Source organism: Akebia trifoliata, chromosome 11 (genome assembly GCF_017979445.1).
Source record: "Akebia trifoliata isolate Shusen 1 chromosome 11, ASM1797944v1, whole genome shotgun sequence".
NCBI lineage: Eukaryota > Viridiplantae > Streptophyta > Magnoliopsida > Ranunculales > Lardizabalaceae > Akebia > Akebia trifoliata.
In genome coordinates this window covers 42,086,414-42,102,907 of record NC_141385.1, presented here as the reverse complement: position 1 = coordinate 42,102,907, position 16,494 = coordinate 42,086,414, and the positions used below count along the sequence as shown (strand labels likewise).

Below are 16,494 nucleotides of genomic sequence, written 5' to 3'. Positions count from 1 at the left end.
GTTACATATGCATTTGAGTATTTTTGTTTGAAAATAAAAAAGATTGAAATTATTGAGATTGACGATTGAATCATTGAGATCAGACATTGATTTTTTTTATTTTTTTATTTCAAATTTTTTATTATCTTTTTTAGCTTGACACTGGATAGATCTCGAAATACCCAAAATTCATATGTTATAATTGCGAAATAGACATTTGGATCTTCAAAATGAGTATGTCCTGCATCTGTTATTCTTTGTCATAAATCCTTTAAATAGATTGAAAGTTCAATATCTTAAAAATCAAGAGTATATCAATAGGACTACCAATGGATAAGATTAGACCCGAATTCCAATCTGTTTTAATCTGATAACTTTGGGTCTGGATCAATGTTTTGAATTCCATTCAGGATCCGACCAGATAAGATCTGGTCCAATATCTTATTGCATCAGGACCCAATCTAACGAAATGTTAGAATTTATATTATATGTTTTTAAATATAAAGAATTTATTTAAATTTGCACACAAATCGGGTGTGCCCCCATCCGATTGTTATTGGATAGGTAGGCTTTGGATCTTAATATTGAAAATCGATAAAACCCGATTCAACACGAGCTCCATCTAATAGTTGAATTAGTACTTGAACGTTTGTGACAATCAAAGAGAGAGGGAGAGGGGAGTCTAATAAAATTACATATATAGATTCACTCACATGCGAAGACGCATTTAAGAGGAGTCATCTTATTATTTGGCCCATTGGTTCAGCACTTATTCAACATTAAATATTCGATATTTCTTGACATATTTAACAGCAATAGTCGATAAACTCCGCATGGCTTGCAAGCTTGATAAGCTTATTATTACAAGTTTACAATCACTACCGCGTGCCCTCAACCATAGCTATACTAATTCTAAGCTATATTATATAGAGTTGCATTTAGAACAGTGTTAGGTTAGGACTACGTAATTGTTCCTACTAGTAGGCATTCCTATATTATATCATAAATTCCATATTAAACTAGAATGATAAATCACCTGTTCTCATATTGTTATCATTTATGCATCCACAAACAAGTAACCACCTATCCACAACACATCCAAGTTTCACACCATTCAAAAAAAAAAAAAGACAATTATGAGTCCTAATTAGGATTCCTTAACGGATCACAAACATCAAATCTATGTCATTCTCATTTGCATCTTTATTATTTTTATATTATTTGTGATTCAATCGTGAAGTTTGTAAAAGTCACGTATTATTAAAAAAATCTTGATTAAATTAGGGAAGGAAAAAGTCATGATTTAGTCCGGACTTTTTCAATAGGTTAGAGACTTTGGTGACTATGGTCTAAATATTTGTAATCAATGGCTTCAATACTATAACTTGAACAAATCTCCGACCCTTATCATGGCTGTTGGCTCAGAGGAATATCAAAAATTCAAGTGGCCGAAGGTGAAGCAGCTACTTTTGAAGTAACATAAAAGAAAAATGATGACTAGAGGTTAGGTAAAGAAGTGATTCTTATTTGTACAAAACATACTTCGAGCTTGGAATGAGCCTAAAGAAACTAACTATAATTCTTTTATCTTCTATCTTCTTTGAATTATTGAATCCTTTGCTCCGGACACCCAAGATCGATGAAAAAAAAATGGGATCACATTCTTTTGGATTTAGGTTTGTTGATTCGATTCACTAGTTTAATTTATTGACTCAATAAATACAACTCAAATAATAATACATAGTCCCAACCATGTAAACATCCAACGTAGGTTATATACTGGCCAAATCGACCATAGGTCCACAACACAATCTTGGCTTGATATATGGTCCTGATTGCTCCATAGTTGTTGGTTGTGGCATCAGTCTACCATTATCAATCAGTCCCTACTCTTTCATTTTGGTGATGAAGAATGAACAAAAACCAACAAAAAGATTACACAACCATTTAATAAGCCAAAATTATCAAAATGGGCCAATTAACATCAAACCTTCTGTTTATTTTAACATTAATAGAAGTATTACAACAAAAACAAATTCATCAATTCTTTTAGTTGCCCAACTTCAGATATAAAGGCCTTCTTACATACCTCTCTCTTAACTTTTCACAAAATCAGGCTGGTTGGTGACTGATCTTACCCATGCCCACTTGTGATCCTTTGTGTTAACCAAGTTCTTCGTTTGCGCTACCTTGACAATTGGAATATACGCATAGATGCCATTAATTGGACCAGACACAAATCCAGTGTACCCAGCCATGACACCATGGATCGCTGAGTGTGCCAAAAGTGTACAATACAAGCTATCTGTAGCGTTTGCGGGGACAGCACGGATCATGTAAGTTGGGTCTATATACTTCACTGCGAACAACTCCCCCGTGTGTTCTCTAGTCCACCACAGCTTCAATTCCGACTTCAGCCATCCCCCAACATCTAAGAAAACTGAGTTGCCCGACTCGTCCTTCTCTTCTTTCTGGGTATCACTTCTTGGTATCAAATCTTGTCCAGCCCCTTCAGCTACAACTACTACAGCGTGCCCATTTTCTTTAATCCGTTGTTCAAGAAATTCAAACAAGCCACCTTTCCCTTCCAAGTAAAAATCATTTTCAGGAATTAAACAGCAATCCACATCACGGCTGCTTAACGTTGTATGGAGAGCAATGTGACCAGTTGTTCGGCCCATAAGCTTTACCAGCCCAATGCCGTTAACTGCACTCTCCGCCTCCACATGAGCAGCACTAACTGCTTGTTGTGCAACTTCAACTGCTGTTTGGAACCCAAACGATCTGTCTATGATTCCGATGTCATTGTCAACTGTTTTGGGAATTCCAGTCACTGATACATTCAACTGCCGACGACATATCTCATCGAAGATCTTGACAGCTCCACGCATTGTTCCATCTCCACCGATGATATAAACCTGTTTCATTATATAAAAGTGAGGAGACAATCCACAGGAATGCTTTTATTGCTAATAACTGGACTGATTTCGAATTCTTGTTCCTCGAAGGAAGTAAAGGATTTATGAATTTAGTGTGAACTTCAAACTGGTGGGTCATAAGAGTGCTGATTGTTGTCACTGGACTCTAGTAGGGATCCAAGAAATGTTCGTAACTTTAGCAACCAAAGCCCCAGATTCTAAAAGTAGCTCAAATTTATGTGATGTCGTCATCAGACTTGGTACATAATGCATGGAATTGCTTGGGCAGTCTATTGGAGATCACGAACTTAATGATAAGAATGTTGGATCTTCACAAAAACACAAGGATTTAAGTGGTTCAGCAGTGTGCCTACGTCCACGGAACAGAACAAGAACAACCACTATTTTCTCATTAGTTTTACAGCCCAAGATATCTCTATTTATATAAAATTGGGAGTTACGAAAACATGTAAATCTCCCCCAAATAAAAAATCCCCAAAAAATAAAAAACCCTTAAGAAAATATTACACGATTGCTCTTTTCATACCCCTTAAAAAATTTGGGCCAGGGGTGCCGCCCCTTGCTCCCTCATAACTCTGCGTAGTGCAACAGAGTAGAAGACATTTACACAACAATTAATTCATGAGATGATCGAATATCTTGGGAATTTTTTTTTTTTTTTTGGGGGGGGGGGGGTAAGTCGAGGATTTTAAAGGTGTATTTATTTTTTTTGAAGACTGTTTTTAGATGGGAGCTGCTATGCTCATTGTAAGTTAAAATCTGTTTTTGTATTGTTTTCCTCTAAACAAGTTTTAAAATCTGTTTTTTGTAAGTTTTCCTCTAAACTTTTTAATAAGTTTTATTAATATAAAGAACACAAATTTATTGTCTAACATAACCCCTCCAAGTTTATTGTCTTTCCTCTTCTCCGCATGGGCAAACTCTAGTGTATATATTTAAGGAAGCTAAAGTGATGTTGCTAAATCAAAACCAAAGTAGAGATGTTTCAGAGGCACCGTAACCAAAACCGCCATCTGGGTTGAGTGTTTCCGTATGTCATCTTTGCATCATTTTTGGCTCCAGCTCTTCCTTTCATCATTCATAATAAAGAACCGGACTCTGAAATTTCTCACTAGATACCAAAAAACCAGTCCCTACCATGTATAGTGTGAACTATCACTTCAACGTACTCTGTCCTGGTCAGAGAAAACTACTGTGGCTTTTTTCCAACCATTCATGAAATTAGCTTTTTATCAAATATAAATGTTATTAAAAAGAAGTAATAGAAGGTCGGAGACCCACCTTCAACAGAGCAACAAATTCAAAAAAAAATGTGGGGGGTGCTAAGTCTGCTAAAATATTCATACACATTTTTATGTAAGCATTGCAATAAGGTACACCCTATTATAATGCATCTTATACAATAGTTCTAATAACAATGATGCAAAGCTCGATGAATATTCGTCAAATTTGGTGCAGTAATTTCTGAATAAGAAACTGGTTAAGTAAGATAACTAACAGCCTCTTAACATTCGGAAGAATCTACATACATAAGGTTCCCTTCTCCTCAGACATATGGGAAACCATAACAACTATACAATTACTATCAATTGTTTGATGCATATTTGTGTCATCAGTCAACTTCCCTAATTATGGGTCTCCATTGGATGATGAAGAATGCCCAATAAGTTCTATTTTCCTATTGTGATCCACGCAAAAGTTTGCCTAATGGTTTCCTATTGTGATCCACACAATTACTATCACATGTTATTAATGATGGCTTCTCATCTCAGTGTTTAAAATGGAAGGATATGGGAGACAGATGTGATATGAGGAATCGAGATAATTAGGAAAAAAAATGATATTGTACTTGATACGACTGTACTGAGAAGATTATCAAAAAGTTAAATTAGTTTTTTTCCGCTAAGCAAGAAAGATTTTGTACTATAATTAAGAATAGAAAAGAAGACAAGAAGGTATACCATCGAAAGTATACAAAGCGAACCAAGGGAAAGCTATCACTAATAACAACCCTTCTAGCAAAAAGAGGAAGATCTAAAACATTTGAACAAAAAAAAAACCAGTAGACTCATTTGAAGAAGCAAAGTTTGCAAGAGCATCTGCCACCTTGTTACCACAATGTGAGAAAAGCCCATATTTGATGGCCCAAGATTGTCAAATTTTATAAAATTCGATGGACCAAGGCGTCGAATTTTTCATTGTGGAATTTGTTTTTTTCGACAGGCCGAAACCATCAAACTAATGTAGGATGGGAGAAATTAGACGGCTCTAACCTGTTGAATCGGGGAACATAAAAAATTCCAACGGCCCTGGGCTGTTGAAATTCGATTTCTAAAATTCATGGGCCTTGGCCTGTCAAATTTTCCTATCGAATTTTCACGTAGTGTACCCTCCCTCCAAATGTGGGTAGCCTTCCAAGAAACATCTCTTATAATCATCCTACTCTCCATGAATAAAGAATCAACAGTCCAAGGTAGAGAACCACCATTCAGCCCTTTAATCAGCAACATAGAATTAGATTCGATTATCAAGTTAACCCCAGACCATAGGTATAGCTTAAGTCCTTCCAATAACGTTCTACATTCAGCTGAACTATTTGATCCAATTCCAAAGAACCAAATAGCTCTTCAAATGAAAGATCCATTAGAATTCCTTATAATGCATCTTCCACCTATTGGACCAGGATTCCAAAAGAAGTCAAGAATTTTCCAAAGCACTAACACAGGTTTTTTCAGATTACAAGGCTTAGTTATAACTCCTTATGAACAAAGAATCTTCTTCTCACTAGCATTTGAACCTTGCGTTGGTTGGTAGGTGTCTCCAAGCTCTCTGAGCCGAGGGAAAAAAAATAAATTTATTGGCTTCATCAAATCGAGGTATGGCAACCTCAAACCTTAAAAAAAATTCTAACTAAGACTTTCTTGAGGTGCAAAAACTCCTTAAGATTGTTAAGGTACACTGTTAAGGACATACCTGAATATGAAGAAATTCAGAGATGAGAGAATTTTCCTGGCAAACTAGCAATTGTAGAATAAATCTTGGATCGACTCTTGTTAGATTTGCGTAGGCAACATCTAGAAGCCAAGGATAAATTCCATCTCCTTCAAACCTCATCCACAGGGAAAGATTTGTGAAGAATTTTCCACATGAGCAACTGCATCTTAGTTGGAGCTAAGGATCATCATAACAGGTTCCACTCTTTGCTAACTGTACCCACTCCTCTAATCGATTCCCACACAAGTTTAGATGAGAACTTACTAGAGGGAGAGGCTTTCCACTCCAATCTTTCCTATTTCCTCTTAGCAAAGGAGTTGTTGCAATAACATTTTTATCGATTTCTTCCTCAAAAGAATGATTTAGATCTTCCATATTCCAATATCCTTCTTCCCACAAATCCTTAATACATAAGGAGATTTTAATACTAGGAAAGTGATTTATAATTGGACCATGTCTTCATTGCCTTCCAAATGTTTCAACCTCCCCCTTTCTTGCATCCTAATCACCAATCCCCATTTCGTGAATACTTCCTCTTCAAAAAATCAGCCCAAAGGCCATCCCCACACTACGTGAAAACTGGAAAATTTGATGGGCAAAGGCCCAAGAATTTTAAAAATCAAATTTCAATGGCCCAAGGCCGTCAAATTTTTTATATCCCCAGATTCGACAGCTTGGAGCTGTTGAATTTCTTCAATCCTCCATTAATTTGAGAGTTTCGACCCGTCAAAAATAAAAATTCGACAATGAAAAATTCGATGGAAAAAAAAAAGCCTTGGTCCGTCGAATTTTATGAAATTCGATAGCCTTGGGCTGTCAAATATAGGATTTTTTCACATTGTGCCAGACAGTAATCGCCAACTCTAATCACACCTACCTTGTGAATGTCCTCTAATTTTCTTACTCCTAAACCACCCTCCTTTTTTGGTCTTGTAACTTTTTACATCCTACAAGATGTTTCTTCTTTCCAAACTCACTATCTCCCAAAAATAAACTAGAGAATAGCTTTTCTAGCCGATCTATTAGTGACTTTGGAATAGGGAGCATAGATAACAAATAGATTCGAATAAATGCAAGTACGTGGTTTAATAGAACCAACCTCCTCCCTTCTGAGAGATATTTCTCTTTCGAACCTTCAACCTTTTTTATTATTTTCTTCATGAGATTGTGACAAACCCCACGAGTCTCGAGAACCATGAAACACCTAGGTAGTTAAGAGGGAAGAGCACCCTTTTTCAAGCCTAGGGTAGGATTAATCAATTGAATTCTCACCTTACTCCATCAGAAGGCACAAAGAAATTACACTTCTCTATATTTATCTTCTGACCATAGGCTTCCTAATACTCAAAACATAAATTTTCTCATATTAAGAGGGACTTTTTTTAGGACTTCAAGAAGACTAAGATTGTCTGAAAATGAAAGATGGGAATCGATAATGATTCCTCTTCCCAACAAAGCGTTCCAATTTTCCCCTCGTCAACTAAGCGATTCATCCCTTTAGATAAGAATTCCTTTGCAATAAGTAGAAAACTTGGTGCTACCCTCAGGGTAACCAAACAAATATCCATCTATTACGACAGACAACCAAACACTAGATAAGAAGTCAAAAACTAAGGCTATGTCTAGTAACACTTCTAAAGTCTGAAGTCTGAAAACATCTGAAATCTGAAAACTAGAAATCAAACTTTAGAAGTTTCATCCATCGTCCCCCATCGTTGGTTCAAAACTTCTGAATTTCGATTCTAAAGTTTGAATGGAGGTGGTCCACCATTAAAATTCAAAATCCAAAAGCTTTAATCTTGTTTGTTTCATTTCAGATTCCAGACTTCATAATCGAATTCCAGAAGCTTTAAACCAGCGATGATGGACATTGGATAAATGTAAAAAAATTCTGAATCAGAAATCAGAAACCAGAAAACAGAAAACAATTTCAGATTTTAGCCTTCACAAGTGTTACCAAACACAGTGTTACACCTTTTGATAGAAGTATCATGGAGATGTTTACTTAAAAAAAAACAAAAACATCATAATGGAAGAATTTAGATGACAAAACAGTGATATTTCTATATGTTTACTTAAACGGGGGATATGTATCTTGTTTTATAAAGCAAAACTAAAAGGTATTTCGGTACCAAAATTATAAAAATTATTGTTCATTTCAAATCTCACCATTTTGGTAAATAAGTTGACTAGTGCACTATTATGGTAATTTGTCAATTTTCATGTACCGTTTTGGTAATTTTCTATATAATTTATAACGTGCTATACTTTGTAGAGGGGATTAGATGTTAGGGTAAGACAATGTGCTCTTAATCTCGGTAATAAAAATGACATTTTCAGATATAGTGTGGAGGATATTTCTCGCTAGGTACCGAGGGACGACACGTGGCACCTAGGGATTCTAGTTTGGTATGAAGATACGAGGGTAAGTTCGGCGGCGGCTCGGTCACAAACCAACCTTGAGTTCGGGTCTCGATTGGATACAATCAGGGATTAGATAAAAAATGATTAAAATTCTAGTGAGGAAAATTCCCAAAAGAGGAGGAATGTAAGAAGACCGGATATTGACTAGATACATTCCTAAATCTCCTTCTAAATTGGATAAGGGTAAAATCGTTAATATGATCTAAAGGGATCCTAAGGTTTCACCCCCCTCCCCTAAACTTTACACTATTTTTGTACTAAATCTCTGACTTGGGAGTGGTGTTAATGCAGACACACCCAAGAGAAAGAGAAGAGAGGATCGCAAGGCTTCATCACAGATCTCAAGGTAGTACAAGTTTTTGCATCTACCTATAGTAATGAGGTAATCATATAAAAGAAATTAACATGAAAATAAGAAATTGGCCTAAATTTAAAAAAATAAAAAAATAATAATAATAATAACTCTTCATCAGCTAACCTGATTAAACCCACGATCTTCGATTGCATCAACGATCTTCTTCAAATCAAAACCACCTCTACACGTCTGAAGAACAGTCCCACCTCTCTTATGCCAATTATGCACTTTTTTGGGATCAAGCATTATCGGTTCCATCGAATAAAATCCTCGATACCCTGCATCAACACCAAAAATCTGCCGCACCCCATAAAGCTCCCACAACCCCACAACCAGTTCCCTTATAACAGTGTTCAAGCCCGGACACAGTCCTCCGCACGTGACAATTGCAGCTTTCACGTGTAAAGGATCAAACAAGATCTGTTTACGTGGGCCCGCACGATGGTATGCCACGCGGGGTTCGGTCACTGGGATAGAGTCAGCAAGATCGTAGACGATCTGATGAAGAACAATATCAGAAGGATTGATGTAGAATCCATCGAAAGAATGGTAGAATTGGTTGTGTTCTAAAGGGTTTGTGAAGGTTTCGAGGTTTGATAGATAGTTGGTAAGGTGTGGTAACGCTTGTAGTTTTATAGGAGAGAGAGAAAGGTTTTTTAAGTGGTTTTCTTCTGATTGTGAGTTAAGGGAAGTGGTTTTGGTATCGTTGCTATTTAGGTCTAAACCAGCCATAGCGGTTTTGCTGAAGAAAAGTGGAGGATTGAAGGAAGGAAGACAGATGAGATGAATGAAGACATTTAAGATTAGATTCAAGAACTGTATCGTAATTGACGTGGCGAAGGGCTATTGTAACACGTTTATTGTGTTATTTGCGATGGATGGACACGTAGAATGGTAGAAATAAGTATAAAAAAAAGACTTTCCTTACTATATTAGTAAGATTTGAAATCTTACTAAGGGTCATAAGTCTCACATACATTACCACATTGTCAATCCAACAAAACAGCTCTCTAAAATTCATGGAAAAATGTAGATTAAAACAAAATGTTTCATCCTGGTATCAAACTCCTAAATCTTAAAATTAAAATTTAATAATAAATTTTTTAATAATATTATTTATTGAATTTATCATTTCTTTCTTAGTTCTTAAAATATTTTCTTATACAAATTTTTGCACGCCAAGATATGACCTAACAATTAAGTGTTGAGATCTTACCAAGTTTGTTGGGGAAGATTGACTCAAATGAGTGAGATTGAGAAGGTTGAAAAAGCACTATATTAGAGAAAAGACCGGATCGTATGGAGCAGGGTGGAGGATATTGAAACCTTCCTCCTACATCTCAACACATGTCATGTAAGCCGCATTCAAGAAATTGATGCTTAAAATTTCTTTAGATTGTGATTTAAATGGCAAGTGTTGATGTGTTGGAGGAGGGTTTTAATCATTCACCCTATGTGTGCATTCGATTAATTTTGACTTTTCGAAGAAAAAACTCTTCAAAATTTTGATAGAACCCAAAATTTTGCAGAGTAAATTCTTTGTAGTACTTTTTATTTACAATTCCCCGAAGTGGATTTCAACAGTTGTGGAAGTGCCATGTCATATAGATTGAAAAAATCTATTTGTTAAAAAATTAGAATTCAGGAACAATCCATTTTCAAAGCCATAGATCAAGCTTATAATTTTTTTTTTTTTTTTTTTTTCAAATCTGATCTGCAATATGATACACACATGCATGAAATGTTGGTTTTTCATTTAAAACCTTCAATTCTGTAATATTTACAAATCGCTACGGAACTAGATGAAAGAGTACTATAGAGGATCCCCTCTCAAAAATTTGGAGCGGGTTGCCCGCTTCAAAGTCCGACGCCCATTTTGGAGGTCAAGTGGGACCGAAAAAATGAACCAATAAAGGGCCCCATACTTTTCAAAATACACACGTGTCTCAAATAGCCCTCAATCATTTAATTATTTCTCTTTCAATTTTATTCGGGAGCAATATCATAAAAATTAGTGTTCTCTTCAATTTCATATTTATGATCGGTAGACTGCAGCGACAAAGGGACCCTCCCTTATATTAAATAAAGCTCTAGAATAATTACAAATTAGATCATACTGGATGATTTGAGCTAACTCTAGGGGAATACAAGAAGGTCTTAGTACAATATGAAATGATCCATCTTCTGCTTCTAGCTATAGAGTCTCATTCTCTTCAATTTTCTTGCTCTGTTTTCTACTAAACTAATTTAATTTTTTTTCCATTAAGGTTTTGTTTGGTATACTACAAATGATGAAAATGAATTGTATTGTTGATGTTTTGCACTGCAAACGTTTTGCGACAAAAAATTTGTGATCGCTTTCGTGTTTGGTTGATATTTGCAATGTAAACAATTTTGCAATAATTTATTTTTAAAAGAAAAATAGAAGTTTTTTTTTTTTTTCCTCATCTAAAAAATTATTCAAGTAATAAAAATACCATCGTTACTAGTTACACTATATTATTATTATCATTATTATTATTGTTATTATATATAAAAATGCTAACGTCCAATATTTCGTGAGAATGTTAGCATTGTCTAACATTTTTTTCAACTAATATTCCTCATCGTTTTGTCTTTTAGTGAAGAAATATAACAACGTATTGATCTTTTACATAATAAATACTTATTTACAGAATAAATGTTATTAGTATTTAAGTATTTTGAATTAAATATTTTTTTTTGATAAATGCTTTGGCAATCAATGCCAACATAATAAATGCATTTATTAATGACATATTAAATGTATTTATTATGTAATAGACTAATATGCCCTTGTCTTTTTCACTAAAAGACAAAATGAGAATGGGTATTATTGAAAAAAAAATATGTTGAATAATGCTAACACCCAAGACCTCATAGGGATGTTAGCATTGTCCAACACTTTTTTTTTCAATAATACCCCTCCTATTTTTGTCTTTTAGTGAAAAAATAAGGACATGTTAGTCTTTTTTACAATAAGTACATTTTTTTTTACGATTAATAGAGGGGGTTAGGCAGACCCCCAATCAAAAGAACTAGGATTACAACCTATCATAGGCATGCCCAGAAGCATCTTTACATATAATGTCCACAAGACACTGAAGGAAGTCCCTATGCTCAAAACTACCTGCCTAAGGAGGGAAGGAAGGAAGCAAGGTAGTCAGCAACTTTGTTGCATTCTCTATAGTAGAAGGTAAACTCAATACTTCGGAAGTGGCTCGCTTTAGTCTTAATGGCTTTAACCAAATTTTCTTTTCTCCCAAGTAATTGATCCCCTCCTACCTTTTAATGCATTTGATGGCCACTTTATAGTTAGTTCTGAACTCTAGCACTTGGATGTTTTCCTCTCTCGTCATTATCATCCCCTTCAGCATTGTTTGTAACTCATGATATAAGATTGTTCTTATTTGATTTTACTCCGCTAGAGTTTTCACAGCCTTTCCACCACTATTTCTAATAATAACCCCATCTCCTTCCCTGTTACCTCTTAGAAACCCAACGTTATTAAGCACAAAACAATGCTCTGGAGGCTTGGTCCATCTGCATTCATGGTTTTTAAACTCGATATAGCATCTCGTCTTGTTCAGCTCCGATACCAAGTTGACTTGGACGATACGTCTCGTCTTGTTTGAGTTGTCTCGTTCGACATTGAGACAATGGTTTTTAACCATTGAAAAAATCTGAAATGATTTATATTAAAAAATGAACTTAAAAAAATATAAAATAAAAAAAAAATCGATTTGGGGTGAAAGAATAGAGGGTTAAGGTTTTAACTTATTTGTCTCGGTTAACTCAGACGAGATTTTGAAAATCTCATCCGATACATCCCGTTTAACTCGTGAGTGAATCATTTTATGCACTGTCTCATTTGTATCTCCCGAGATATTGGAAAATATCGTTCAAGATGACTCGCTTATCTCACGATACGCGATCGTCTCAAAATACTTTGTGAGTTGGTCTCGTTCAACTCTGATACTAAATTAACTCAGGCGACACGTTTCGGTCTCGGACGAGTTTAAAAACCATATCTACATTTCATAGGCACTCTACCCATGTACTTAGGGGGCAAAGTAGAAGAGGTTAAACACCAAAATTTGGATTCCAAAAGGCCCCCACATTAATATTTAAATATAATATAATCAGGCCTATTTTGGTCAAAAATCTAGAAAATTGCAATCACATGTATTTACGTTGGCTAGCATGGTTTTTAAACTCGATATAACGTCTCGTCTCGTTCAGCTCTGATACCGAGTTGACTCGGACGATACTTCTCGTCTCGTTTGACATTGAGATAATAGTTTTTAACTATTTAAAAATTTTGAAAAAATTCAGAATGATTTTTATAAACAAATGAACTCAAAAAAATATAAAATTAAAAAAATTCGATTTGGGGGTGAAAGAATAGAGGGTTGAGGCTTTAACTTGTTTGTCTCGGTTAACTCGGACAAGATTTTCAAAATCTCGTCCGATACATCCCGTTTAACTCATGAGTTAATTATTTTCTGCACTGTCTCGTTTGTATCGTCTGAGATATTGAAAAATATTGTCTAAGACAACTCGCTTATCTCACAATACACGATCGTCTCAAAGTACTTTGTGAGTTGGTCTCATTCAGCTTTGATACCGAGTTAACTAGGGCGATACGTCTTGGTCTCGGATGACTTTAAAAATCATGTTAATTTGTCTTCAAAATAATCATCCTTAAATTAAATTTTAAATTACAAAATAAGCCCCTTAGATATATGAGCATTCACACATGTCTTTACCATTATAATGAGAAAAGGCGGAGTAGTAGTGGTTCAAAACCAAAATTTGAATTCCAAAAATTCCCCCATCTTTACATTTAAATTTAATATAATCACGTGGTCAAAAATCTAGAAAACTATCACATGCAGTTGCACATCCTTGAGACCACTTAAGTTAATTAAAATTTTTTTTTTTTTAAATATGCAATTAATTTTGAAAATCATCATTTAATTAAATTTTAAATTATAAATTAGCACTTCAGATAAATGTGTTTGCACACACGACAGAGCTAGTAAGGAGGCAATAAGGCAATTGCCCCGACTCAAATTTGTGCCTTGATTTTAAAGGCTCTTGTATTTTAAATAATGTCATTGCCCCATTTGCCTCCACTCCCTCACCTCCCTCCAAATTTTGCCACCTCCCTCAATTTTTTGAAGATGACATTGCCCCTTGGCTCAGACCTTCTCTCATATACTAATTGAAAATGACTTAGATACCCTTTTGTTCAACCTTTAACTAAAAACCTTTAAATTTTCTCCCTAAATCCATTCGACTTCAAGCTCTTCAACTACCATTGACTATACTTTGCTCCCATCACAAGAAAATCCTAGCTCCACTCTGTTTGCACATGCCACCTTCTAATTAGATTTAATGGTCAATTTACAAGGGGTTATTTTACCTGCCCCTAATTGTTGACCAATACAAGTGTTTTTTCATATTCATTAACGATATTTTACCAGATGCAAATAACTTACATCGAAGCACTACAATGGTTGATAATTTCTATGAAGGCATTTTTAAACTACCATTAAAAATTCTAAATTATTATTTTAAAAGATAAAAATAAATAAATTAGCCAATAGTAAATAGAAATGGTTTTAAGTAGCCTTTAAATATTGGGATGACGACTCTGAAGGACTCTTTATTAAGAATATGTACAGAATAATCCCCTAATAAAGAATACGAACCATTTAAGTCCTACTTAATAAAATATTATATTAGTCTATTAAGGATTTTTCAAAGATATTTTTTTGAAATAAATAGCTTAAATACCTTTTTAACAACATTTCAAAGTGTTTGATCTAAAAATATAGGGAGTCAAATAAAAAACTTGACCAATTTATTTAGTTATTAATATATCTGTGAAAAATAATATATAAATATTTTATTTATTAAAAGCTATTAATAAATTTAATATAATTTTATTTTTTCTCATTTGTGTCGACTAATTTTGAATTGAGTCAATTCGATGAACATTTAAGTAGAGTTTTAAAATTATATTTTAATTATTTAAAATTTAAAATTATTTATATATTTTAATAAATCTAATATACAAAGACCAATTTATTTAGTTATTAATAAATCTAAAGATTACTAGTTTTGATAAGATAAACAAATTTTTTTTTTTTTTAAATTGATCTATAAGAGATGACCATAGTTAAGGGGCATGTCATTAATTAAAAAATATTGGAGTAGCTCAAATATTTTCAATTAACATGTTTTTTTTTTAAACTTCAAAAATCATTAAAAGAGTAATTATGGTATTTTCGCTTGATAAATCCTTTTTAGACTAATAGTTAATAAATTGGATACTAATTAAAGAGTCCATAATTTTTTAGAGGGGACTTTTTGGTACATATTTTCAAAAAATAAGTCTTTGTAGTTATTGTCACTTAAATATTTTATTTAAAAAATAATTATTATTATCATTGGTTCGAAAGCCATTCTAATTTTTAATTTTTTTAATTTGGCTTTATGCCTTTGGTGATTGTGAAACGGTAATTCACCATCCATTTCTCCAAAATTTATCAATTTTTACTAGCTTGATTTGACCATACAGTGTGATTCACTAATTACAAGTAGATCTTGGCTCGACTTAATTTCACAATGGACCTTGAGAGCATCGAAGACTTTAAGTAGAAAAAAGAACAACAAATTAAAAATGAATCACCACCAGTATAAGGGAGATTTGAAAACTTGTAAATCATCATCTCCCTTAGAGTTAAGATAGTGTAGATTTATAGTCAAACTTGCAGCTCTAAATCCTAAAAGCATATATTTATTTTAACAAAGGAATTTGTGGCTTTTTAGATCTCCATCAACGTCAAAAATTACCTATAAAGTTGTCGAGTGTCGAAATAAACTAAATATTGAAAGAAAATGTTACTATGTTAAAATAATTATATTTTTATCTATTTACTTATTAAGAAAGGGATATGTATATTATTTTATAAAAGGATGTTACCGTTCAAATATTTTAATACCATTTTGATAAAATATTTAAATTCCAAAAATGATAATTTATCATTTTCGAAATTAAAATGGAGGGTAAATTACACTTTGAGCCCTTGTGGTTTGGCATAATATCATGTTGACCTTCTTAACATTTTGACAATCACACTTACCTCCCCTTTCCCATGTGGTGTTAAAGTTCATATGCTATTTTACTATTTCACCCAGTTAATTTATCATATATATTTTTTAATTTGAGACTATAAAAATGCCCCTATCCAAGAGCATTTACAAGGAAATCCATTTTTTTTATCGGGATACTTTTGTTTATAAAAAAGAATAATTATTTTAAAAGGGTAAAATAGTCTTGATAAAAAAATATTTTTTAACTGTTTGATTGACAGCAAGTAGACAAAAGGGAAAGGGTACAAGTCGACCCATTAGATAACTAAAGTGGTGGTAAGTGCAATTGTCGGTTAGAGAGTTTGACACATAATTATGTCAAATCATATGGGAAGAAAGTGTAGTTTACTCTAAAATGAATAGTGTGGCGTTTTTGATAATTTTGGTAATCCTTTTCATAGAAATTTCCTTTAATCACCTTTTGTCTTGAATGACACTTACATTATAATGACAAGTCTATGAGGATAAAGTCTACTTTAAAGGAATATGTCATATATATTTTTAGATTTACAAATCACAACTAGATCTTGGCTCGACCTAATTTCACAATGGACCTTGAGAGCATCCAAGATTTTAAATTAAAAAAGAACAACAAATTAAAAATGAATCATCGCCAGCATG

The 16,494-nt window shown here is 33.7% G+C and overlaps 1 protein-coding gene across 1 annotated transcript; it reads right to left on the bottom strand.

Annotated features, from left to right (window-relative positions):
• Positions 1 to 1,925: 1,925 nt before the first annotated feature.
• PFK2 (phosphofructokinase 2) lies at positions 1,926 to 9,472 on the bottom strand. Its single transcript, XM_086460123.1, has 2 exons — positions 8,815 to 9,472; positions 1,926 to 2,897 (listed from the first exon to the last, which is right to left on the bottom strand). The coding sequence occupies exons 1-2, from the start codon at positions 9,421 to 9,423 to the stop codon at positions 2,076 to 2,078; spliced, it is 1,431 nt and encodes a 476-aa protein (XP_086316249.1). The 5' UTR covers positions 9,424 to 9,472; the 3' UTR covers positions 1,926 to 2,075.
• Between the last annotated feature and the right edge of the window lie 7,022 nt (positions 9,473 to 16,494).

Coding starts and splice junctions, on each gene's coding strand:
- PFK2 (XM_086460123.1), bottom strand. CDS start 9,423: ATGGCTGGTTTAGACCTAAATAGCAACGATACCAAAACCACTTCCCTT. Junction 2,898..8,814: donor AAGATCGTGGGTTTAATCAG/GTTAGCTGATGA, acceptor ATAATGAAACAG/GTTTATATCATCGGTGGAGA.